The sequence below is a fragment of the Lotus japonicus genome, chromosome 3 (genome assembly GCF_012489685.1).
Source record: "Lotus japonicus ecotype B-129 chromosome 3, LjGifu_v1.2".
Taxonomy (NCBI): domain Eukaryota; kingdom Viridiplantae; phylum Streptophyta; class Magnoliopsida; order Fabales; family Fabaceae; genus Lotus; species Lotus japonicus.
In genome coordinates, this window is record NC_080043.1 from 83,529,519 (window position 1) to 83,556,488 (window position 26,970).

Genomic DNA, 26,970 nt, shown 5'->3' on the forward strand with positions numbered 1-26,970 from the left:
TAACCCCCGCTGGATCTAATTAACACAATGCCTAAACTCATGGGTTTAATTGGGTTGTTTTACCAATTAAGGGAACAGTTAATTGCATCAATCATTCCTCCATTTTAAAACGTTTATTATTTTCTGCTATACTTTTTCATAGGACAGTACTGTTGCGAAAGAAAAATGAAAAATCCATCGGGCGTTACGTCTTGTTTTGCAATAATAGTAGGGTTTGATAGAGACTATTAAATTAAGGCATGAACTAAATTAAATTATGTTAATTAGAGGGTTTTAAAAATCTCAAATGAGCTAAGTATTTTTTGGAACATCAGAAAGATAAGTATTAATCATAGAGATTTATTGCCCAAATATATACTCTCTCCGTTCCTAATTATAAGACCTAGTTTCAAAATTTTCATGTTCTTAAATATAAGACCTCTTACAATAATCTAGCAAAAGGTTTTGTACTCTTCCATATTTACCCTTCACATTAATTATATGTTTTCAATTCCAAAGTTATCACCTACCATTTATTACTACTAATCTAACTAACTATGACTTTTGGTATAAATGCAATGATTATTGGTGAGAGAAAATGACAAAAGGTAAATAGGGAAGAATGTATGCATTTTTAGAAAACCAATACTCTAATTAGTCACCTTAAGTGCTTTCTTAATAAACGCAATTTTTTGAAATAGGTCTTATATTTAGGAACGGAGGGAGTATATAGGAGATTGAGTTCTACACGGCAATCAAATATAGCTAGTGAACGAATTGTAATTGATGACCTTATTATATAGAACCATGGAAGACTCATGGTGTCGTACATCCTAATACTAAATTGATGCCAATTCATATTAGATGAATAGATGACAATTGTTTAAGGAGAGGGTCAACAGGGCTCTCCTCTTTGTTAATGTCTTTTTCTTCCACTCTCGTTTCTTTAATTAAAATATATATGTGCATGCATACACTTTTGTTTCTTTCATATATGGCAATAATGTATAGGAAAAAGATAATTTATCATGAACTCCCATACATTACCTTCATATATACTAGCCGCAACACCCAATTTTTTTTGTGGGGGTGGGGTAAAATGTGATTGTGATGGTTTGAATCAGCAGCAATTTTTTTTACGAGAGTATATATATGAAATTTGTGATGGTTTTAAACATCCATAAATATGTTATTTAAAAAAATCCAACACTGGCGTTAGCCACCACTAAAGTTGGTATTCTTTGAATTTTGAGTCATTCAGGTTTATGTTGTATGACCGTAATGTATACATAAGGTAGTGTTAATGATTTTTACATTGTCAGTCAACCATGCATGTTTGAGAAATTTATCATATTATTATCTAAATCTGTAAAATAATTTTATCAACCTATATAAAAGTTACAATATATTTCTTATATCCCGAGACAAATCTACTTAAGAAGATGTGCGGGAGTTGCCCTTCCTATATATTTTTCTTTTGACAACAAAAAGACTTTATTAATAGAAAAAGAGTTACATGAGAACAACTCTTCTTACTATATTATTATATAGTATATCATGTGTATTAATTGCTCTTATTTCCCCTCTAAAAATATAGTATATGATTCAAAATTATACTCGTTTCAGAAAGTTTATAGTACTTTAAGGTTGTGGCACAAAGAGTAATAAATCAATTATTGATAGTATAATTTGACTAGATTGTCCTTATTTAATTTTACTAGTATGATGTGTAACTATTAAATTATACTTAGATAGAGAAGAATGTAATTAATAGAGAAGAGTTGTGGCTGGTTAATATCAAATGTGATAAGTGAGAGAAGATATATTAAATAATGGTATAAGTGGAAAATGAGGAAAAATGCATTGACATACTTAAACAACAAACTATTTGGGATATTGAAATCATACCTAAAACTACAAACTTTCTGGAACGGAGAGACTATATTTATGTATATATGTTGCCCCCACAACCTTAAAAGGTTGGTTGAGTGAAGCATGATAGAGACATGAATTTTTAGGTTTGAACTCTCACCGGTCTCATTGTGGTGAAGTAAATATAAGTTTAGTGTAAATGAGTTATGAGCCCCGAAGCTTCCTCTACTTTTGAGTGAGGTATCATAATCTCACCTAAATTTCTGAAAAATAAATTATCCTCTCTCACGTTAGAATTTCTGGATCTGTGGTTTATATCCTTAAAATATTATAATATTCATTTGAGTGTGTATATATATAAAAGAACTTTCCATATATTTTGAAATAGGATAGAGCTTTGAAATTGTCATCAATCATTTGATTCACTTCCAAAAAAAACAAACAGAACACCCCTTCTTTTCTTTCTTTGGTTTTCTTTAAAAAATTGGGAGCGGTTGTGATAATTAAGTTTAGTTAATGACTTAATGCCAAAACTATTTAGGTTTTGGAAATGTAGTAGATTAAACTGGTAAAGTTGTTTATAATGGTTGTAAAGAGTTGAAATTTAGATTGAACTTCGTTCCAAACAGAACATAGAGTTTTACACTTTTACTCTTGGTGTAGCACACCGTCGTAGACTTTTGGTTATGAGCATCAAGGGAAGGGTCCATATCACATAATGTGATGTCTCACCAGTCACCGATTTGATTCCCCCCCTTTTTTCAAGCAAATACACAATTGCATCCATATTCTTGTAATCATATATTTATCGATGATTTATGTCATTAAAATGCACTTGTCATTAGTCATTACCCTATACTTATACTTTTATGTCCTTTAGCATTTTTTTAATCATGGTGCTAATATGAGTTCTGAGGTCATTAAACTGTACCTAACTCATTTATCATTAACTTGTGAAAGAAAAGACATGCAGTAATTAACAATGTTCTTTTCCTAACTTACATAATTGGAAGTTAATTCTCCATAATACCTATACCTCTTTCTTCATATATAGTTAGTGAACATGAGCAATGGTATGTCTGCAATCCCTGTTAATTGAGATACTTTGGACATACACTTTAATGGTATTTATCACGGCGGTAAATATTGGCAGAGGTTAAAACCTGGCGCTAAATATATATATGTTGATAAAAAATGAATGACTTGGCATCATTTCTTAGCTAATTACCAAAAGATCTGGAAGACTAGAGTCCACATGTCCCCTTTTGGTTATGTTTGTTTGAGACCCAAAATATCTATGAGTGGTTAGATCCACACACTTTTGGTTCAACCACCATTGCCCCTGAAATAAGTTTTTTCTCTAAGCTTTGAACCTGCTAACCCAAATTATTATTTGCTTATAGATGACTCTGTTTCTAGGTGGCTTGTTTATTCTTGTGTTAGCAAATTATGATGGGACCAATCCCATGTTCTAAAGTCTAAACGCGCGTTGTGCATACTTTTGTTGTTAAATGTCATTTCACATTCAACTCATCACAAGACATTGCCACCAAGGACCATGTGTCCATTTAATTAACCCAAAAATTTGGACAACATTGCGTTAAACTGAGTTTGAGTAATGAGCTTCTCTGTCTACCACAACAGATTTTATGCTTCTTATGGTGGGAAGAAATTAAAGAGGGCCTCACCATGTTACTTTTTAGGTTCTTGGTCCACCTTCCAATTCCAAGTTGCTGCAAGCACTTACCATTTTTTATGAAAAGGGAAGGAGAGTGTGCATTTTGTAGGAGGTACTATGTATAGTTTTGGCTTCTTTCAATTTCTTTGCACAAAATGGATAGGTGCTTTTATTAAGCTGATTACAGATTTTAAAGAAATGTCCCCACCAAATGATCTATTAGATTGGGGTAGTAGTCTAGTAGATGAGATCAAACACGCTCAATCTTATCTGTATTTGGAGAAGTGCTTACTCTTATCACTACTTCTACACAAGGCAACACTTCAGCATTTATCCATAACACTAGCAGCTATAGTTAATCAATATGTTCCAGAATGGCTGCTTATTCTACTTGGTGATGCAGGACAAAAATATGCAGGTAGACAAAATATTTGAGCAGTAAACTGCTGCTAATTTGTTGAAATTGAGGTAAATTAGCAGACCTGATTCTAAATTAATGTAAATATTTGATTTGAGCAGTAGAGTGTTGCTACTTCGTGTAGGTTTTAGAAATCTTACTACAATTGACTATGTTTAATTTGCAGGTAAGCCCAAAAGGCTACTAGGCTCAATATCGTCTGAAGCAGCCCGAAGGTTCCATAAGTGAACACCATGTGGCCAGCCAAGACGACCAAGGGCAAGTCTCGTCTTGTCCAATAGACAGTCGAGCAAACTTAAACCGGCAAATTATAATACAACTGTGAGGTTGCCTACATACAACTATTATCTCAAAAGTCATATTACATAAAGACTTCACTAAAGCTCAACGCCTCAAGTATGACTTTTGTCATGTGCCCATGTCTATATATGAATATGGACTTGATCGTTCATTCACAAAAGTATTATTCCTCATTGTTATGACCTTGAGAGCTTCTTTCTAGTGCTCTCATTCTGGCTTCAACGTTGAAATATATTTTTAAGTTAGTATGAAAGTAAAATTACTTTCATTTCAACGGAATCCATAACCTCTTTTGACGTTTGTTATTGGAAGGCGTGAAAACCACATTCATTTTCTTTCATAACGTGTGCCAACGGAGTTCAAACTGATGATCAAACATGCACTTTACCATCAAATATCCTTCCAAGACCCCTCACCACCACAAAAGATGGAAAATATTATTTAGCTCTAATTTTGGAACAACATATATATTCTAAAATCAAAATCAAATTTCCAAAAGAAAATTCAAAATTGTAATCAACTTAAGAGGGTCAGAACTCAGAATTGATTTTGTCAGAAGAAAAACATGCTATCAATTTGAGATAGGAAGTGGATTAATGGGTTTGTTGTTTAGGCATATCATTAATCAGGAATAGATTCTTAGGTGCCTAAATGCGTGATACACACTCAAAGCTGTGGCAGAGTGTTATCCAAAAATTCTATCAATAACAGGAAAAAGACAGATTAACTACCTACTATACAATTGGAATGGAACTTTTTTTTCTTTCTTTTTATTATTATTTTGTCTAAAGGGACTTCTCACATATATATTCAGCAAGAATGCTCTGTGTTGTAACATATCCAGAAAGTTTTGGCAAGTTGGGTTTCCTCCTCCCATACCTGATCCAAATTATGAGCAGTAGCCAGCCATCTTTGAGGAGATAGATAGCATTCAAGGCCTTTTTTTGAGTCATTGTCCAATTGGCTTTGCCTTATCCATGAGGTTGCTATCTCCATAATCACACATCCTCCTTAAACAACTTTGTGGATAAAATTTAACAAATCCAATCCGTTACGCATGTCACGTCGAATGAGACAATTTATTACTTACTAGCTGTGTTGTGTCCCGGCCAAGTGACTAAGTACATCTTACTTTACAGTACTTTGGTAGGGAGGGCGAGTGATATGTTAATTAATTGGGGTTCTGTGAATGATTTATGTGAATGTTTGAGTTAAATAACTAATGGTCTTAGATGAATTAATCACAAGATAAGTTTTTTTTTTTGTAAGCAATCGTTCATATTTTATTTATTAATTTATTCATAAATAATTATATTGGTCTATTGAAGTGAGGTTCAGTAACCCTCATGTGTCATTTAGTCAACTCTTCTTAATTGTTAGATACATTATAGCAAAGTGAGTTGACGTAGTGGTTTAACACGTCGTCACTTAAGTAAGTGGTAGAGAGTTCTAATCCCAACACTTGTGAAAGGAAAAAAAACTCATTAATCAACTCACTACCACTTAGCATCTGACTATGAGACGAGAGCTTAATCTCGTAATACTTTGGTGAAGAAAAAAATGCTTATTACTTCTTTTTGTTTTTCAAAAAATGCTTAATATTCACATTAATGGACTACATTGCTCACCTTCGTCCCAATGTCCCCTTACATGACTGATTTTCTTTATTCCAAATGAATATTATAAATATCTTAGGATTTTTTATTTTGGGTGGAGGGAATCCATGTACCTGGGCCGAAGAAGAGGAACCTTTACATATAAATGTTTACAAAACATTACAAAGAGCCAAAGTATCGTTGCATTATCTTCTTTTGATAGTGTCCCTCTTAGAATAAGATTTGTTGCTAATTCCCTATTTTTTACATTTTTAAAATAATTATAATATTATATGATAATGTGTCATTTTTTGGGTCCAAACGTGAATAGAGAATACTTTCTTTTGTTTTTTTCTAAATGGATTCATAAATCAACAGGCCGAAGTAAGTTTAGCTCAATCCACTGTATATGGCAAGGTTGGTATCAGCTCAAATGACCCAACAAAAAAGTGAATTGGGACAGCAAAGAAAAGCCCAATTATCTATTCAAGAAAAAAATAGTAACCTACTATAGCACGTAATATTTGGTGGTTTAAACTTTAAAGTTGCAAATTTTTTACAGGTCCATTTCCATATTTGATAAACCTCATTTTCTGTTCTAATGAAATTCGTTTCCTCAGCTTCAAAAAAAAAAAAATCGTTTCCTCTACTCTTAACCGTTTTGCAAACTGCCTAGTTTTGTATAATTTTCAGGCCCATTTATTCAAAAACCCATATTCCTATATTAGTTGGAATTGTTTAAAATTAAGTAGATTGTTGCAGTGATTTGGTACTTTATCTCTTAAGTAAGTGATTGATGGTTCAAATTTTAACTATTATAAATGGAAAAAACTACTTGACCAGCCCCCGAGAAGTTGAAATAGATTAATTCAACAATCTCAGTCATAAATTCTCCCTTTTATATTCTCCAAAACCATATATTTATCCACAATCTTAGTTGCTTGTTGAGCGATAGACTTGGCTAAATGATCAACGCAAAGATTAGAATATTTATGGACATGATGAAGTAAGGAAGATGTCAAATTCCTTTGCAAAGTCTTTTGAATTCTCATAAAAACTTATTTTAAGAAATGGGCAAATACGACAATTTATCAAGAACAATAACTAAGGGGTAACACTAGTACTTGAATCTCGAACCTACATGTTAATACTCATGATTCTAATAGTCATATGAGCAATTCAAAGGAGAGGAGATGAGATTTCATATAAGTTGAAATTCAGACAACTTGCGCCTCAACAATTATCCAAATAATAATATATGTAGAGTTAAATTTCAACTAGAATATGACGCACGTGTTGCACGAGAACATAAATTACCTTATAACATTCCTAAGAGATTATGTAAAATTAAGTTCCCCACACATAGAAATAATTATAAATTTTACTGATTGTCTTAATAAGTGAATTGACTTTTCAAAATAGGTAATCATCGTTGATGATTGTGATGACTTATTTTACTCGACTCTCACTTTAGAGAATTCAAATTTATGAATGATGTGACTGAAGTAAAAAACACATAACAATGCCATATAGCATAATAAATGTATTTTTATAGATAAGAATTGAAAACAAACAACTTAAAAACAGAAAACTGCCTACTGGAATAGATAGATACCACTCTTTTTGCTCTATATGCAAACTAGTGATTTTGCAGATGTTCGACACTTGTTGGACCAATATTGAGAGATTCAACTTAGATATATTTTTCGGGAAGCTAATGGTCTGCAGATTGCCTTACTGAAATGTGTGCTTCCGCTCAGTGCGCGTTTACCGTCCTTGAGGATCCTCCTAATTAGGTTATCTGGTTAATCTTTCAGGATGCTCTGGGGTGTAGTTTTTGCTTGTTTTTTAATTTTCCTATGTACTAAAAAAATGATTGTTTATTACTATTAAAATTAGAATTTAAAAAATTAATCTAAAAAAATATTCTATCAACCATTTTAGGTTGTTAGATTAGATACTTTAATTAAAAAAGAAGAAAGAAACAAGTTACTTGTATTGCATGGAAGCTGAGAAAGAGTACAAAAAACTGTGATTTCTGTGAAGGTTGGGACAAGGTAAAGCCAAGAATGAGTGAAGGTGGTGATCAAGGTGCTCCAAAACTGTACAATCACAAGCCCAGAAAAGGTTTCACCATCTCTCTCTGCATCTTCTTGTTCCTTTCTTAACAATTTTTGTTGGAAAATCACTTCAAAGTTTGCATCTTTGTTGACAGCCCAACTGAAGCAATCTAAAGGGCAACATAAATTCTCTTCGCCGCCGGGGATGGGGACTCAGACGACTGCTCCGCCGCCTCCTCCGCCGCCCAAGGAATCGTTTGCTCGGCGCTATAAGTATCTTTGGCCTATGCTCTTGGCGGTGAATCTTGGTGTCGGAGGTGATGATCTCTCTTCACCCTAGCAGTAAAGATTTATTCTTTTTGGTGTTTTGTTTCGGGTTGATGATGTGGGTATTTGTGAAATGGGTTTGGATTGGTGATAATCCCTTGATGAGGGAGGGAAGCACTGTGTTGATACTTTTTGTTTGCATTACTATTTGTTGCCATACTAGATTGTTGATGTTGGGTAGGAATCAAAGTTTCCTTTTTACTATTTTAGTTGTTTACTTGTTATTGGTCATAGGATAAGAGGAAAATGTTTTTTTTTTTTTTTGGATTTGAAAGTTAGTGGGATGGCTTTCTTGGAATGTTTGATTCATTTGTTGATAAATGGGGGAGGCTGAATTGACACTAGCATTAGAAGTTTGGTGGTGTTTGGTTTGGCCTTCCAGTGTTTTATTGTGATTCTCTTGTAGTTTGTACATAAAATGCTCCCTGAAAATTGATGGGCTGATATCAGTTGAGGTGGGCAGGATGACATGATGCTGCATTTGCATATTGTTTCATGAGGGAGGTGTGTGAGTGAGATTGTAAGTTTTGCAGTATTGTTTATTGGGGAGGATGGGTTTAATGATCTTCAGTTTCTGCTGCACAACATCCACTTATGAGGATGAAGTAGGGACTAGGAAGTGACTGAGTGAGAGAGATCATAATTTCAAAATCAAAAGCATTGTCAAAGGCCGATGGCGGTTTGTTAGAGAAGGGGGGGGGGGGGCAGAGAGAGAGAGAGAGAATAACCTTTATAAATCTAAGAAAACTGAATATGATTCACTGATTCACTTTTTGTTCACATACATAGCTTGTTATATACTCAAGCTCTGTCACTTGTGTTATAACTAACTATAACAGAATAAGTTACAGCCTGCTATAGGTTTTAATGCTGTACATGACAGGTTTATATTATAACATGTATATCCCAATACTCCCCCTCAAACTTAGGGAGGCTGGATTAGAAACTTGTCAACAATACTGAGTTTGGCCCTTAGAGTCTGAAAATGGAGATAGTGGCGTTGTGAGAATGTCGGTAATCTGTTCAGCCGAAGGAATATGAATTACATGGAGCTTCTTTTCTAGGATCTTCTCTCGAACAAAGAAAATATATAGCTCCATATGTTTTGTGGGAGCATGCAAAACTGAATTATGAGTAATGGGAACGGTGTTAAGATTATCACAATACACTTGATGATTAGTGTAAGAAAATTGGAGCTGCTGCATATATACTTCTTCCTCAAGAATATATACTTCAAAACCATGTAGCTACTGCATATATACTTCCTCCTCAAGAATTCCATTCAAGAAGGCATGATTTACATCAATTTGAAGTAAAGGCCACTGTTTAGAAACAACAATAGTTAACACTGTTCTGACATGACAGCTGTAGGCTTGATAACAGGTGAACAAGTTTCAGAAAAATTAAATCCTTTCTGTTGATAAAACCCCTTAGCCTCTAATCTGGCTTTAATCTTGTTAATTGTCCCATCTAAATTCTCCTTTATTCTGAACACCCATTTTGCAACCAATAGCTTTTTTACACCTGAAGAGAAAGCAAAGAAGTACTAGTAGCAGTAAATTTGTGCAACTAGAAATTGAATTTCCAGATGGAATTATAGTATTTCTGGCACGATAAGAAACATCAGGATGCAGTAAATTGCCAACTTGTAGAGACCATCCAAGCCAAGAGTGCCTCGAAGAAGAACTTTAGAAGTTTACCGACATTTAACAAGACAAGAAATACGATGAATTTCAAAGGAAACATTATTATCTTATGCAAATTGACTGACACTAATTTTTTAGCAATAAAAGATACTAACAGTAAATTCTTTAGGGCCTACCAGAGTGGATAGACAGACCTTGTCCATTTCCCATGAAAATTTGAGATTGATCAGAAGTAGGAGCTTGCATTGCATCTGTGCGATTATTAACATCATTAGTGACATGATATGTTGCTCCTGAATCAGGGAACCAAGCCTGCATTGTATTCATATCAGGAGTAGTAAAAGATGATAAACTTGAGCTGACTGCTGTGGAGATTGATGAGAGACATTAGATCTTGGAGGTGGTTGCTGTGTAGGATGCATTTGAGGAGGTCGTTAATGTGGTCTAGTATTTCCATAGCAGAGGGAAATAATATGAGTAAGTGGCAGGAATCGTGGAATAACAGTGGTCAATGTGAACCAAACTTAGCGAACTCAGAGGGAAGTGGAATGTTTAAAAAAAAGGGGCAGTGTCTGTTAAGTAACATAAAAGGATATTTTTTTTTGTGTGGGGGGGGGGGGTGGGAAATGATAAGAAAAAACGCGAATGCAGAATGAGTCAATGAGAGGGGGGAAATAGAGAACAAGTGGCTGAGAGTGAGAAGGGAAAATAATAGTCCACTAGGCAACCAGGGTTGGGTCGCCGAAACCTGATGCTGGAGCTGGATGTCGCACCGCCGAGAGTGAGCAAGACCAATGGCAAAGTCGAATAAGAACGAGATGGGATTTTAGGTTTTCAATCTTTCAAATAGGTTTTACCCATCAAAATGGGCCAGGTTAGCCATGACCCATATTTGTTTATTTCCGCTATTTCTGCCTTGGAGACCTAGACCGCAATGGCTATAATCCAAAACTCGCCGTGTCATGAGACTTGTATGGTATAGTATGAGCTATAACTGCCATGGTTGCCATTTGACAACGCTAGACCTTACTATGAAGGACAACTGAAAAAAAATTCACATGGTTAGAAAGTTTGAACTTATATCTAAGGATGTTTTTTTTATGAAATGCTAAACTTGAAACACGAGCTGCCAAGATAGAGGCTATCTTACGCCTGTGTTGCAAAGCCAAAAATGCATATTTGATTGTTATTTTCTTAATTTACATAGTTGAGGTTGTTAGTAGCACCATTTCTAAGATCAGATTTCTAGTTTCCTATCAATGTTACCATGTAACTTTTAGGTTGCGTTTGGAACTGAAGGTTTTATGGTATTGACAATTACTGAATACTTATGTAATATATCATTTCATTGAATCAAGGTTTGACAAATAATCAAAGTTCATACCTTAATCATATTTAGGAGTTGGGACTGTATATTGGACTGCACCTTGCTATAATCATTATAATTTCATAATTTATCTGGACATCATGATCCTACAGACAGATTTGCAAAAGATCAATAGTTAAACCTTTTAAATTTCGCCGAAAGTTATTAATATGAAAAACTAAGTTGCATACTTTTCATCAAATGGATGTATTTAAGTAACCTTACAGTAATTGCCACAGATTCGCTTGTGTTAGTTTATCTGTTTCTAATCTTAGCTCAGAGAGAAATCATGTGCAAATAATTTCTCTTATATTGAATAAATAAGATAGAGGAGAAAAGGCCTGAAGATCAAAAGCATAAAAAAACACATTGGTGGTATTATTTTAATACATACAAGCTAGCCATGTCCTAGTATTTGCTTCATAATTATGTGCAGCTGAACTTCTGTTGTGATCATATGGAATTTGCAGTTAGTTTTATATATTTAGCTATCATGTTTAGCAGCATTCTTTTCTTAGTAATCACGTTTGGCGTATTCTTCTACACTTTATATTCTGAATTCTTGATTGCTTCCTTGTAAAGTTGCAATGCAATGTAAGCAATAAATATGAGTCACCAATTTTAGATCATTCCTTGCATTATTGTTAAATTGAGTAGGCAAAGTATGTTGATGGATCCTGCAACCAGTTTATTCTCTAAATACAATTTAGCTAAAGTTGGCCTTTCAATTAAGCATTCACATAAATGTAATATATTGAAAAATTATTGTCAAGCATATTCAATACTTGTAAGTAATAAATATATTTTGAATGAACTACTCTGCTCTGCTAGCATGTCAGGTTTTTAACTATTGGATCTTACTCATCATTTTTCTGATCCCAGCGCATGTACAATTTAGTGAATTTCTGTTGTTAAAGCCTATCTTGAAATTGTTGCTAGATATTGGACTGATGATTGTCTGAACTCTGTAGCTTATTTGTTTGTGAGGACTAAGAAGAAAGATATAGGGGAGGAGGAACAAGATGCTAGTCCAGTTCCAGTTAAAGAGACTGTGGCTCATGTTGCCGAGACACGTGTGTCTCCAGCACCTATTGCAAGTCCTGTGATCGAAAGAGAACCAATTCCAGTGGACCAACAACGTGAACTCTTCAAGTGGATATTGGAAGAGAAGAGGAAGGTCAAACCAAAAGATGCAGAGGAGAAACGGAAAATTGATGAAGAGAAAGCTCTGCTTAAAAATTTAATTCGGTCCAAATCTATCCCAAGTATCTGATGATTATGTTGCTCTTATCTTTGTTCAAAGAGAGAAAAACAAAAAAAAAGTTTTTAAATTCAAATGCACTTTTATTGATTCCTTCAATGCTTCTCTTTTTTCCGTTTACTATATTAGTTGATGGATTTTAGATTGTACATTTGTTGAAATTTGGGAGTTGAGTCCCCTAATGTCCTAGTTTATCCTTTGCAAAATTTGGGCTATGGTTGATTACACTTGATGCTTATACCAATGTTTATGTCTAGTTTTTTTCCATTTTCAATAGATTTATTTGTTTTGGGAATAAAGCCATAGTTGAGTTAGAGCCATCAGCACATGGCAAGTGCAGAGGTTGGTGAGTAGATTTGGTAATTTCAAGCCTCAAGATTGGGGTTGGAATCAAATTCTCATACCTCTGAACTTTGTTTGCATCTGAGTATTTACTAGAAGTTCCTTTGGTAACAAATGTCCTGCAAGAATCTTCGCATATGAGACAGTTATTAACCAGGTTGAAAGACAACATTGTTTTAGAATCTCCTCTGATCTACACTTCACAAACAGACAGGTATGAAGTTTTTGTCTTGCATTACAGCAGCTTTTACTTGGAGGGTCAATTTTCTGAATAGTATTCTTATGGTTGAGCCAGTCTACATAATTTCATGGATACACATTGGAGCTTTTTCATCAGTCACTTGTCTCTCTATAATCTCATTTATTATTTCCAACTTCCAAGCCAAGCATGTTCTCCATGTTGTTTTTTTCTTGGGGGATTAATAGCTTATTGACCATGTTGATGCTTGGGAGAGATTATGCACAATTCCCCAAAAGGATGTGGACATGGCACTGTGCAGAGTGTCAGGGTTCCCACAACATGCATGCAAAGCCTCCATCACCAAGCCAACCGCTAAGATATATTATAGGTTATTATCTCAACTACATGTCACTATTTTTCCAAGTTCCTCAAACTTCAAGAGAATATACAATTAAAGACGTGTTCTTGCCGATATTGTTTAGTAATTAGATAGAAAACTTCAGAACATAGAGAAAGAAAGAGATGAACAGTGCCAAGTAGTCTTTGTTGCTATAATGATATTTAAGTATGGATGTTATGTTATATTGGATTCCTAAATCTATGCGAGATGCTTCAACTATTCACAAAAACTGAGCTGGTGAATTGAGTCTACAGCATATAATCTTGAAATCTGTCACTGTGATATTGATATTAAACTAAGTAATAAAAAATAAAAACAGAATTGTTGACTGCAGTCAAAGAGAGTTTTATACAAGCTTAATTAAAGCTGGTAAGCACATGAATTCTTATACTTAAAAGAAGAGGTGTTGTGAATTTAAGTGTGAATCTGAAATTTCACATTGTTTAAGATTTCGTGAGATGAAGACAATATAAGAGATGATGCTCACGTACGAGTCTTGAAGTTTTGGTCATGTTTTATTGGTTTTGATCATTAACTTTATAATTATAATTTAAATAGAAAGAAAGGTAGATGTGGCCTCTATGATAAGGATATAATATGAGAAATGATGGAAATGATGATAACGTGAGACATTGGAGCAGATTGTATTGAAGAGAGAGGGGAGTTTTTGTGGCGGGGGGATGATGATGATGGGTCAATGTGGTTAGAGTTATTGAGTTTCACATGAAGGCACGATGGCACCCAACTGCTACTGCCAAAGGAAAAGGAAAAAGGAAGGAGGGGACACGCCAAAATCCAATTTGCTAACTGCAACAATCATTCCCTCACAACCACATTAATCATGCTCTTCTGTGGGGACTTCTCTATTTATTCTTTCATTACATACCATGAAATTAACAAAATCATAAACTAAGCAAAACCAGATCACAGGCATCCATTAACACTTCACGATCTCAAGATCTTATTCTCACAATTTACTTCACTGACAACTTTTTTTAAGATTACGAATCATATATTATCGGAGCATCTTTGCATCAACTTATCTTTTCTTGGAAAAAACTTGAAATAAACTTGTTCCTAAAATAGATTTTGTCTTTATAATCAATTGTAGAACGATTTTTTATTAGTGTAGATTTTCTTGGAATTTGGAATATACTACCGACATTCACACACGATAGCAATATAGCACTAAAATTCTCTATGGCTTCATGATAAAATAATTGAATATAATTCTTCCTAATGCAAAAATTGGAAAATGGTTGTTGGACTAAGATGTATCTTGTTCAGTCAAGTTGTGTGCCACCTCTCTCATGCAAGATATAGGCGTCATGTTTGTTTCCAATGGCTAAGATTCCTAAATGAAAAAGTGATTGGTTAAAATGGCTCAATAATTAGTAATAATGAGAGAGAAGCCATGAGATGTAAACACCTAAAAAGAGAAAAGAGAAACAAGAAATATGATATATGATATGATGTAACAGTAGCGCATAAAAATATAAAAAATAAAAGGGTGCATGAAAGATGAAGTTATCAAGGTGCTTAAAAACTAGAATTATTGCAAAAAGTTGTAGCTTATCATAGTCTTCACAAAACCTCTTTCCTTTCTCCCTCTTGCACGCGTACACACACATGCACATTGAAATCTTTTATAAAGAAAAATGTTGTTATGATGACGCCTATTTAAGCCAAAGCTGGGCAGTAGTATTATAGAGTATCTGCATGTGAGGGAAAAGAATTAAGAATGGACAATATTTGGATTGTGCTTGTTACAGCAATTTGTGTGTGCACTTTGATCCTCTACAGGAACAGGCTTAGACTTAAGCTCAGAACAAAACACAGAAATCAGCTTCCCTTAGGCACTCTTGGATGGCCTTTCATCGGCGAAACCATCGAGTTTGTTTCTTGTGCTTATACTGATCGCCCTGAGAGCTTCATGGACAAGAGACGCAACATGTAAGTACCCGTTTGGATGTAAACCAAAGAACACTTATTGAAACTTATTTAGTGCATTTTCCGGTAGATAAGATTCAATAATCCGAATGGGCTCTAAGTTCATACTAGCTAGGACTTTTCTCTATGTTTTGTGGATAGAGTTGATGAATTTATAAATTGAAATGGCTTTTGACATGGATTTGTGTGCTTTGCAACTTTGCAGGTATGGCAAGGTGTTCAAGTCACACATATTTGGGAGCCGTACAATTGTTTCCACTGATGCAGATGTGAATAAGTTCATACTGCAGAGTGATTCAAAGGCTTTTGTCCCTGCATATCCCAGGTCTCTCATGAAGCTGATGGGGGAGTCCTCTATTTTGGTCATCAATGGTAGCCTGCATAGGAGAATACATGGACTCATAGGAGCTTTCTTCAAGTCTCAGCAGCTTAAGGCTCAGATTACCAGAGATATGGAGAAATATCTCCAAGAATCAATGGCGAATTGGAGAGAGGACAATCCTGTTTACGTACAAGATGAAGCAAAAAAGGTTACCTCTGTTTACTTATCTTCTTTCTGTTTCTTCATGGGTGTGTGAGTGTGTTTATGTGTGAGTTTATGCCTATCTTTGAACTCAGTTTGGAGTACGGGCTTATTGGAGATTATCTACTAGAAAATACACTAAACAAGCTCCAACAAATACTCTTTGGTTTACATCCAAACGGGCACCTCGTGCTTTTTCTAGTATATTAGCTTCAATAAGTCTGTATCCAAATGAGTTCTTAGTCTGCTTCATATTTTCCTACTTATGTTTTGAGATGATATAAACTATAAAGTAAAAGTCCTAGTTATCTTTGTGGGGTTTATATTCATTTTACAAGGATCATGTTGCCTTGAAAAAGAGATTGCCAATTGTATAATTTACTCTTTTCCAAGATACCAATACCAACAATTACTTTTTTTTGTCCCCAGATTGCCTTTGATGTACTGCTGAAGGCATTGATTAGTTTGGAACCAGGTGAAGAAATGGAGCTTCTAAGGAAACATTTTCAGGAATTTATCTCTGGTTTCATGTCTTTACCCATAAACCTACCAGGAACTAAATTATATCAATCTTTACAGGCAAGTTTATTTAATAGAGGTTGCTTTCTTTTAACTTACATATTATGCATTTATGCTTGTCCTGACAGTAATGATTTTATTTTTGGTAGCAGGCAAAAAAGAAAATGGTGAAATTAGTGCAGAGAACTATCCAAGCTAGAAGAAAGAGTGGCATCTCCAAAGCTCCAAAAGATGTAGTGGATGTGCTTCTTAATGATGCAAATGAGAAATTGACAGATGATTTAATAGCAGATAATATTATTGATATGATGATTCCAGGGGAGGACTCAGTGCCTGTTCTCATAACTCTAGCTATAAAGTACTTATCTGAATGTCCTGCTGCTTTGCAAAGATTGACGGTATGTTAGTATTAGCATGTTTGGATCAGCTTATATTTCATCAAAATACATTCTAAAACTTAGAAGCTATTCACAGAAGCTTCTCCCAAGAACTTCAGAATCAATGATTATATGTATCTTCTCAAGCAAATAAAATTAAATTCACTTCACCACAAATCAGTAGCCTTAAAGCTGTCTCATATTGTATTGGTTAACTAGTGGTTATACACAGGTCCTAATGGCCTAGTAGCTAGAATTACATTTTTTTATTTTATTGTATAAAATCATATTTTGTAACTTACCACTATACTTCTTTTCCTCTATTTTACCAAGTTTGGTATTTTTCCTGAGACAAAATTGGCTAAGCAGGTTATGTCCTTTCTATGCTAGCTTTATGACTAGGAACCCTCAAAAAGGGAAGATTATACTCAAGGAAAGGTAAATAATTGAATGCTTTAGTGGTAGAAAAGTATGCTAGTCCTTCCATTTACCAAAGCTTTTGAATAATCTCAGTGGTTGTGGGGTGTAACATATGAGATTGCAACAAGTGGGATTGAGAAAGTCTTGGAACTAATTTCCTGATTAGCTTTAGGCAAATGACTTTTTTTAATGATTATCAGGAGGAAAATATGAAGCTTAAGAAACTTAAAGATCAGCTTGGGGAGCCCTTATGTTGGAGTGATTACATATCATTGCCATTTACTCAAACAGTAAGACAAACATGGCTCCTCATCAAAGACAAATAGAAGTAGTGCATAATTTTTAAGTAACTTATTTTATTTTCAACTCATACAGGTTATCACAGAAACTTTGAGAATGGGAAATATAATAATTGGTGTTATGAGAAAGGCCATAAAAGATGTTGAAATAAAAGGGTATTTTATACCACAAGGATGGTGTGTCTTTGCAAATTTGAGATCGGTTCATCTAGATGAGAAAAACTATGAGCTTCCATATCAATTCAATCCATGGAGGTGGCAAGTAAGAGAAATTCTGTACTCTCAGTTGTGATTTAATATCTTAAGGTTTTATATTATATTCTAACAGATGCATTGGGGAAATTTTCAGAATAAAGACATTAGCAGTTGCTATTTCACTCCTTTTGGAGGGGGACAAAGGCTGTGTCCTGGCCTTGACTTGGCCAGGCTTGAATCTTCCATCTTCCTACACCACTTTGTAACTCAATTCAGGTAATCATTCTATCCTTGGTTCTAATTACTGAAAACAGTGAGTGCCTGTTTGGATACACAGTGGAAACCATGGTGAAGTAAAAATCACGGTGGATAGCCACAAAAGCTAAGGGAAGTTGCTTCTGTTGACGTGATTTTGGTTCACCGTGGTTTTCCACCGTGTATCCAAACATGACTTCTAAATTTTATTGTGTCCAAATTTAGGGCATCCCCTTTGTTATTAATTTAATATGCCCTTACCTTAAGACATAGGAGCAAAGGCAAAATCATAGCAGCAGACATGAAAATTTATAACCAGTCTAACTGAGGAAAGCTATGATGTTTCTTGAATGTCTTTTAAGTGTTAATACACATGACATGAGTCATGACATGTCAAGCTAGATGACTTTAATCAATATCATCCTGCAATTTCAAACTTGCTTTAGTGGAATATTAAAAAAGAGAGAGTTGAGTGATGATTAGTGAAGTTCCCCAAATCTAAGTGTTTGTCTTCTAGTTAGTGATGAAGGTGGCTCAATCTCCAAGAAGCCACTAGTAAAAGGGGAGGAAAGGGAGAGATACAAGACTGGACCAACATAGACACAAAGAATGTTAATTCATTAGAAAAGTACATTTGACTAAAGTTTCTTGGCATTGTTTACTTATTTCCATGTTTGAAGAGAAAAATTTCAATGCACTATCATTATATTATTCATTAGGATTATTGATTTTGAATTCCTAGTGCACATGCCTCTATGATGATATAGTCTTAAAAATAGAAGATCCAAGAATAAGGAGTGATGTTGGTCAAATCAAGTTCGGTGGACAAAGCCTTAGATTATATCAGTAAGTCAAGCACCATAAGAATTGAGGTTCTGCTAGGTCTGCATAATATGCAATTCAATAGTGCACTTTTATGCTTTTCTTTTCCAACACCTTTGAACTATTCAAAATCAATTCTAGGGAGAAGTTTTTGTGAGTAGCTTTTAAATGTCAGAATTGATTATAAGAAAACAGCAAGTGATTCAAACATGCTATACTCTGCTTAGCTTGTTTCAAACTTGGAAAAAAACATTGTTAATGCTATGCAATGACACTAAGGCATCTTAAAATTTTGTGTTTCACATGCAGATGGTGTGCTGAAAAAGATACAATAGTGAACTTTCCCACAGTAAGAATGAAAAGGAGGATGCCTATCATGGTAAGGAGAGTGGAAACTTGAGTTGCCTTGGCCAGAAAGTATGATGCCAGTTCTACATACTGATACATTACAACCAACCAGTATATATTAAATCACAAATGCAAAACAAGAGGAAAAATGGGGGGGGGGCCAGAAAGATTGGCTAATGTGGTGGACACACGTGTGGAGGAGCTTCATAAATCATGAGCTTTTCTGTTCCCTTGCATATTAGTCTTTGCACATAAAGATAATAGAAAGATTCTTCTTTTGAGGGACCCATGAATTATGCATTTACTTTTCACCAATTCTTCTTTCTCATTTACCTAGTATGCAAGGAACAAAAGATGATTGTAATGCATAGCACTTTCATCCTGTTTTGAATCAGAGTTTCTCCTTCTTTTTTCTTTTCTGTTCTCCACTTTTTTCTTGTTTTTCCTCTTTCTCCTTTTTTGGGAGAGGAGGTAGGGAAGTGTTGTTAAAGATGAATAATTGGGCATGGACAATAATGGTTTGAGTTTAAGGGTCCCTTAAATTAATGATATTCATATAACAAGTTGCTGAAAGCCCATCTCAAAATTGCATATTATTTATACTTTAGACAGGGATGATTGAAGAGAGAAAGAAAGTAAAGTGAATTCCTCTGCTTTTCAGCAGCTACACCAAAAAAGGCACTGTGATCATTTTGGTCTAAGATTCTTGATCGTCCACGAAATCCAATTAGTTCTTGTACAAATTGTACTTTAAACCTATCTCCTCTTCTTCTAGAAAATTGCACCTACTTACAGATTATAAATTTATTAGTTGACCTAATTAGTTGATGATAAGTAATATAAATTTCGTTATAAATGCTCAAATTAATCTTACCTTTGAGGATGGAACTCGATTAACTATGGTCTTATCCTACTTTTTATAACTTAATCCTAACTTTCACTAAAGGACTTTGTTTGGCAGAATAATCATGTTCTGTCCCCCCACCCCCACCCCACTCCCTCTAAATTGAATATAGGGTTAAATATGTTCTCCGTCCCTGAACTTTGAGTGAGATCTAGTTTTCGTCCCTCGCCGGAAAATCTTCCTAGCGCCATCCTCAAACTCAATTGTTTGTACGGTAATCGTCCTTGCCGCCGATCTAGCTCTGACAGCCGTGCATGTGGTCATGTCACGTCATTTAATGAAATGACATGACGTTTAAATAAATAAAAATTAATTTTTTTTAAATTGTAATTAAGCCCTCTGATTTAACCCTAACTAAACTAAATAATCATAAAACTAATTAACCTTAAAACCTAATACAGTAATTGAAATTCACCCCTAATTATTCATCCCTCTCTCAACCCACCCTTCAATCTCTCCCACTCGAAACCTAGCTTTCTAACCCAGGCGACGAACTGAAGGCGGCGGCGACGACGGCGAGGAAGGCGACTGAAATCGACGGCGACGAAGGCGAGGTTAGTGTGTATCTCTGCTCTGCCTATCTCTTTTGTAGCTGAACATGGTTTCTATTTCTGCCTTGGTTTCTATTTCTTAGTGTCACCCTTGTTCTTACGATTTTGGTAGGGTGTAGGGCTTTGGTTGTGTCGGGTCATGCATTCTTGCATTGGGTTGTTGTTCATCAATTTGTAGACTCCAATTTTAGCATTATGTTGCTTAATCCTTTGTCCTTTCTATTTCTATCATGATGTTGCATGTAATTAATTTGCATTTCTATCAGGATGTCTTTCAAGGCCATTATTCATCACTCTGGACAATTTGTTGAGGAGCCAAGGTTGCACTACGTAGATGTCAAATCTAACACTGTGGATGCTGAAACTGATAGGTGGAGTTTTTTTGAGTCTCTTGATGTAGTTGCTGAGCTGGGGTATACAAAAGGTAAGTTCAAGGTGTTTTGGATGAAAGACGACGATTTTGCAATTCACAATTTCAGGCCTTTGTCCACTGATAAAGAGGCAATGGAGTTGGGTAAATATGCTGAAAAGAGGGGGGAAGTACACCTGTTTGTTAAGCATGATCCTGAAGAACTGCCAGCTACTCCAATTGATCTCCTCATGGTACTTGATGGTTCAAAGAAGAAAGCCATGAAAGTTCAATCAAATGAACCAAAGAACAAGGACAAGCAGTTGGATGGTTCAAAGAAGAGAGGAAAGCAAGGGGCTGTGGAGGCTACAAAGAAGAAAGGATAAGCAAAAGAACCAAAGAACAAGGGGAAGCAAGTGGCTGTGGAGGCTCCAAAGAACAAGGGAAAGCAATTGGTTGTGGATGCTACAAAGAAGAAAAAGAAGCAATTGGATGTAGATGCTACAAAGAAGAAAGGGGAAACAAATGAACCAAAGAATAAGGGGAAGCAAGTGGCTGTGGAGGCTGCAAAGAAGAAAAACCAGCCATTTAAACCTCCTTCCAAGAAGCAAGTGGATGCACTAGTGAAGTTACCTGGTCTTGATAATTTTTCTGTTGAAAATTTTTCTCCAACAAAGAGGCCTGCAAACTTCAAACTGCCAGTGAGGAAGTCTGATAGGTTGAGAAGCAATGTTGTCTAGTCAAAGTCCAACAGTAGAAAACATGTATTGTTGCTTCTAGATAGTGATGATGAAAGAGAGGCTGTTGTTGATAATGCAAATGTAGATGCTACTGCAAATGGAGATGCAAGTGGTGACAATGATGCCATTGCTGCCAATGATCCCATTGTTGATGGAGTTGTTGCCAATGATCCAATTGTTAATGAAGATACTGGCAATGTGCATGTGGTTGTTACTGGAAAGAAGAATAGCAAACAACCTAGATTTGATGATGTATATGAAGATGATGATTCTTTCATTCCATCAAGTGACACTGAGGATTCCACAGCTTCTGTACATTTCAATGATAGTGAAGAGGAAAAAGCTGCAAATGTTAATGATGATGGATTTGAAGGCATACCAGTTGGTGTTGCTGAAGCTTTGTTAAATGAGCAGATAAGGCAAATGGAAGAAGATACCTATGAAGTAGATGGTGGTGGTGCAGAAACTGTGCTTCCTCAATATGATGATGCTTTTGATGGTGACCATGAAATGGATGCTACTTGGGAAGATGAAGAGTTACATAGTATGTCTGAAGGTGATGATGATGATGTTTGTGAGGAACATGAGTATGAGGTTTCATGCTGAGGATATGATGGCAGAATTTAACTTTAGAGTAGGTATGAAATTTATTTCATTGGAAGAGTTTAAGGTTGCTGCTAAGGACCATTCTGTTCTGACTGGAAGGGAGATTTATTTCCCAAAAAATGACACAACTAGGGTTAAGGTTGCTTGCAAGAAGGATTGTAAATGGGTTATGTTGTGCAGCAAAGTGGGTGGGAAACAAACTTTTGCAATTTAGACATTGAGTGGCCCTTATACTTGTGTCAGAGTATTCAACAATAAGAATGCTACTTCCAAGTTTGTTGCTAAGAAATTGGTGGAGAAAATGAGGGGTTCAAGGACAATGAGGCTCAATGATGTTGTTGATGAGATGAGGTTGGGTTTTTCCACTGGCATCACAATGTATAGAGCTTGGAAGAGAAGACAACTTTCTTTGCAGGTAGTTGAGGGAGATGCAAGCAAACAATACACATTGCTCTATAAATTCAGTGCTGAGCTGAGGAGGGTTTGTGCAGGAAATACATGCAAAATGCAGTTGGAGAATCCTGCTGGAAGCATACAACCTAGGTTTGGCAGATTCTATATGTGTCTAGAAGGTTGTAAGAGGGGATTTCTTCAGGGTTGTAGATCCTTTATTGGATTAGATAGCTGTCATCTAAAGACAATGTATGGAGGTATTCTCTTATGTGCTGTAGCAAGGGATCCTAATGACCAAAACTTTCCCTTGGCTTTTGCTGTAGTGGAGTCAGAGTGCAAGGAAAGCTGGTAGTGGTTCCTTGATCTGTTACTGCTTGATATTGGTCCAGATAGAAGGTGGATCTTCATATCTGACCAACAAAAGGTAAAGTAATTTATTTTTCTTTGTTATCATGTTCAGTCTTATTTCATTATACTACATGATTATGAATTTCTGCTTGTCTACATGCTAATAGGGGCTACTGAGCTGTTTGGAGGGATTTGAACACAGGTTCTGTTTGAGGCATCTTTATGAAAACTTCAAGAATAGGTTTGGAGGTGGGGTCGTAATTAGAAACCTTATGATGGCAGCTGCAAAGGCTACTTATCGCCAGCAGTGGGAAGAAAAAATGTTGGAGCTGAGGGAACAAAATAATGCAGCATGGGAGTGGATGATGGGAATACCTACCAGTTTTGGTGCAAGCATGACTTCACCTTCTACCCCAAGTGTGATGTGCTCATGAACAACTTGTCAGAGTCATTCAACTCCACAATTATATTGGCAAGGGACAAGTCAATTCTGACCATGATGGACTGGATCAGAACATACTTGATGGGAAGGTTTGCAACCTTGAGGGAGAAGTTTCACAAGTTTAGAGGGGAGATAATCCCTAAGCCTTTGAGGAGGTTTGCATGGGAGAATGATAAGGCTTCTCACTGGTTTCCAACCATGTCCTCAGAATGGAGGTTTGAAGTGAAGCACATTGTAACAGGTATGGTTTCCAACAATAATTTATGCACATTGTTTACTTTCATGGATAATTGTTGTACTAATCCTGCAATATGTTAATTGTATGGTTTCAAACATGTGAGGGATTTGTGGTGGACTTGAGCAAAAGTTCATGCACATGCAATCTGTTTGATTTGGTTGGCATACCATGCAGGCATGCAGTGGCTTCCATAACATGTAAAAGGATGAAACCAGAGGACATTGTGCATCCATACTATAAGAGAGCTGCATATGAAGCCACATATGGGCATGGGATCACTCCTATCAATGGCCAAAAGTTATGGCAACCTACAAATGACCCTGAGATACTTCCTCCCATAAAGAAGAGAGGGCCTGGAAGGCCTAAGAAGCTGAGAAGAAGGGACACCTTTGAAAATTTAGGTAGCACAAGACTCAGCAGGGCTGTTGCTAAACACAAATGCAGCAGGTGTGGTCAGCATGACCATAATTCAAGGAGATGCCCAAATCCAGTGGAGAGTCAAGAACCAGAAGCAGGACAAGGGTCTGAACCAGGACAAGTTCCAGCTGCAGCAGAAACTGAGGTAGTTCAAACACAAGAGGATGCGTCTCAGGTCATCAATGCAACACAAGATGCAAATGTAAGTAAACTTATAACATGCTAACTTAATTTAAACAGATCTACAAATTTATGTAACTTTCTCATAAAAAATAATTATTAATATTCATATTTTTCAACATCATATCCAGTTTGATGAAATACCTGCCATGCTAAGGGAACAATGGGATCAAGACATGACAAGATTGCACATTGTTCATGGAGCAGGGTCATCTAATGTTGGTGGTGGAAGTAGATCTGCTGGTGCTGCTGCTGTTCAAGAGGAGCCATCACAAGTTGTTCAAGCACTCCAATCTCAAGTTGCTAAATGAAAGGGTTGAAAGTTGTTGTGGTTAGTAAGGGCTCGGTTGTGGAGCAATAATGGAGGCTGAAAGATATTTAATGTGAACAGACCAAGTGGGAATATTTTGTGGTTCGTTGGCATTACTTTTGACACCACATGGGTGCACATTTTGATATAGTTTAGGCAGCACATGGGTTGCAGTGTTTGATGCTTTTTTTTTATGTAATTTGGACCACTTAAGCTTTGTTTAGGACCATTTTGTATTCTGAATGTGTGGATGTGTGGACCACTTGACATTGAATTATCAAGCTTGATGTTGTTGGCATTACATTAGTCAAAGATTCTCTCTTTCACTTTACTTTATGTGTCTTGTAGTTCTTTTTACATTTCAATTACAAATGCTTCATTATATAGATCAAAACAATGCTGAAAAAAGAAACAATTCCATTGCCATTTCTTCAGAATTCAGGAACTTGTTACAATTAAAACTCCATTACATGATTCTACATAAACTCAACCAACCTACCCAAATAACATCCAAAACATCAACATGAAACCTTACACAACATGAAACAGTACAACATAACTTCCATTCCCTTCTTAGATTACATTTTTCTTCCATAAAGGAAGCAAAAGCTAACAACCCAAGCTAACACAACAATCAGTATGGCTGCAAATGCCATTTTCTTATTCAGCAACTCACAGTCAAGCTTCCTTTGAAGCTTGCTAATTTTGTTCTTGCTTTCCTACAATTTCATCTTTGTGTCCTCAAATTTCATCTTTGTATCCTCCAATTTCTTCTTTAATTCATCCAGTTTGTTCTTCGAATCTTCTAACTCTGTCCTCAACATATCAACAACACGTTGTGTTCCTGAACTTTGGACTCCAACATCTTCATCCCTCAAGTAGAAACCACAGTCCCTGGGGGTCTTTAATTACAATGAAAATGGGACAGATTAACATAGCAGTTCAAATTGACAGATTATAGGTAAAAGATAGGAGAGAATTTACCTTGAAATTCCTGCATCTCCAGCAATGCCTTCCTGGGTTTTCAGAAGTGTGAGATGTCAGGTACACAATTAGTTCCCCACAAGCACAGATTCCACCTGGAGGCATGGAGTAAGTGTCCGAGGATGCACAAGAGCCAGATGAACACGGTCTTCTCATGGTTGAACTGTGAAGAACACGAACCAGAAAACCCAGGAGAAGAAGATTCAATGGAGAAGACAGGAAATCGCGTGAAGGAAAAGTGTAATCGAAGGAGGCCACTCAGAGTATGAAATCGATGGAAAGAGAGGAAGAAATCGACAAAGAAGAGTTGGTGGAAGAGTTGGTGAATCGATGGAGAAGAAGATTCGATGGAGAAGGGAAGAAGGGAAAGAAGATGGTGAACCCTAATTTGGATTTGGAGATTTTTAAGGAGTAAAGGTTAGATTAGGTTTTAGGGTTAATAAGTTTTAGGATTATTTAGTTTAGTTAGGGTTAAATCAGAGGGCTTAATTACAATTTAAAAAAAATTATTATTTTTTATTTAAATGCCATGTCATTTCATTAAATGACGTGGCATGGCCACGTGCACGGCTGCCGGAGCTAGATCGGCGGCAAGGACGGTTACCTTACCGTACAAACAATTGAGTTTGAGAATGGCGCTAGGAAGATTTTTTGACGAGGGACGGAAATCAAAACTCGCTCAAAGTTTAGGGACAGAGAACACATTTAACCCTTGAATATATATGTAAGGGATAATCATAGAAATAAGTCATAACCATTACATCTAATCATGAACGGTTAAGATTAAAATAATTTAAGATTCACGTATCATTAACGTAAAAGTCAAGAAAATTTTACATATTTAATATTTTAGTTTTATATATGGGAAATTGAGACATTTTATGACTCTAGTTAATATAATTAATAATATAATTTTTTCATTAATAATATGTGTTGGGTCCATGTAGGATGACTCTTTACTCTTTAGTGCATGTTTAGAAATCATTTTACAATTAATTTTGAAGTTAGAATTAATTATGGAGAGAAACTTCTGACTTTCAGAATTGATTCTGAAGAAAGATAAATAAATCCTAACATGCTATTAGTCTCTTTTTCAAGAAAGATAATTTGAAGACTATATAATTTAAAGGAGAACCTAATATGCACCATTTTTAGGTGGTGTAATTTTACACCACCTACTTTGGCCGGGTATAGCAGGTCAACACATTATTTTTTTTAAGAAAAAATATCATTAAAAATTTATCATATATTAAATTTCTTTAAAAAAAGATGTGTTGTCCTGTTATAGCAGGTTAAAAAAAGTGGTCTAAAATTAGACAACTTTAAAAGTGGTCCACATTAAGGTATTTAAATACAGTATAACGATGGCTAATAA

The 26,970-nt window shown here is 35.5% G+C and overlaps 2 protein-coding genes across 2 annotated transcripts; both read left to right on the top strand.

The window, feature by feature from the left end:
- Positions 1 to 7,809: 7,809 nt before the first annotated feature.
- On the top strand, positions 7,810 to 12,769 carry LOC130746578 (uncharacterized). Its single transcript, XM_057599257.1, has 3 exons — positions 7,810 to 7,969; positions 8,058 to 8,219; positions 12,213 to 12,769. The coding sequence occupies exons 1-3, from the start codon at positions 7,912 to 7,914 to the stop codon at positions 12,512 to 12,514; spliced, it is 522 nt and encodes a 173-aa protein (XP_057455240.1). The 5' UTR covers positions 7,810 to 7,911; the 3' UTR covers positions 12,515 to 12,769.
- A 2,209-nt stretch (positions 12,770 to 14,978) lies between these two features.
- On the top strand, positions 14,979 to 19,547 carry LOC130746580 (3-epi-6-deoxocathasterone 23-monooxygenase CYP90D1). Its single transcript, XM_057599258.1, has 8 exons — positions 14,979 to 15,378; positions 15,581 to 15,905; positions 16,328 to 16,477; positions 16,570 to 16,815; positions 17,415 to 17,504; positions 17,590 to 17,775; positions 17,863 to 17,984; positions 19,095 to 19,547. Exons 1-8 carry the CDS (start codon positions 15,167 to 15,169, stop codon positions 19,183 to 19,185), a joined length of 1,422 nt encoding a protein of 473 aa, XP_057455241.1. The 5' UTR covers positions 14,979 to 15,166; the 3' UTR covers positions 19,186 to 19,547.
- The last annotated feature ends 7,423 nt before the right edge of the window (positions 19,548 to 26,970 follow it).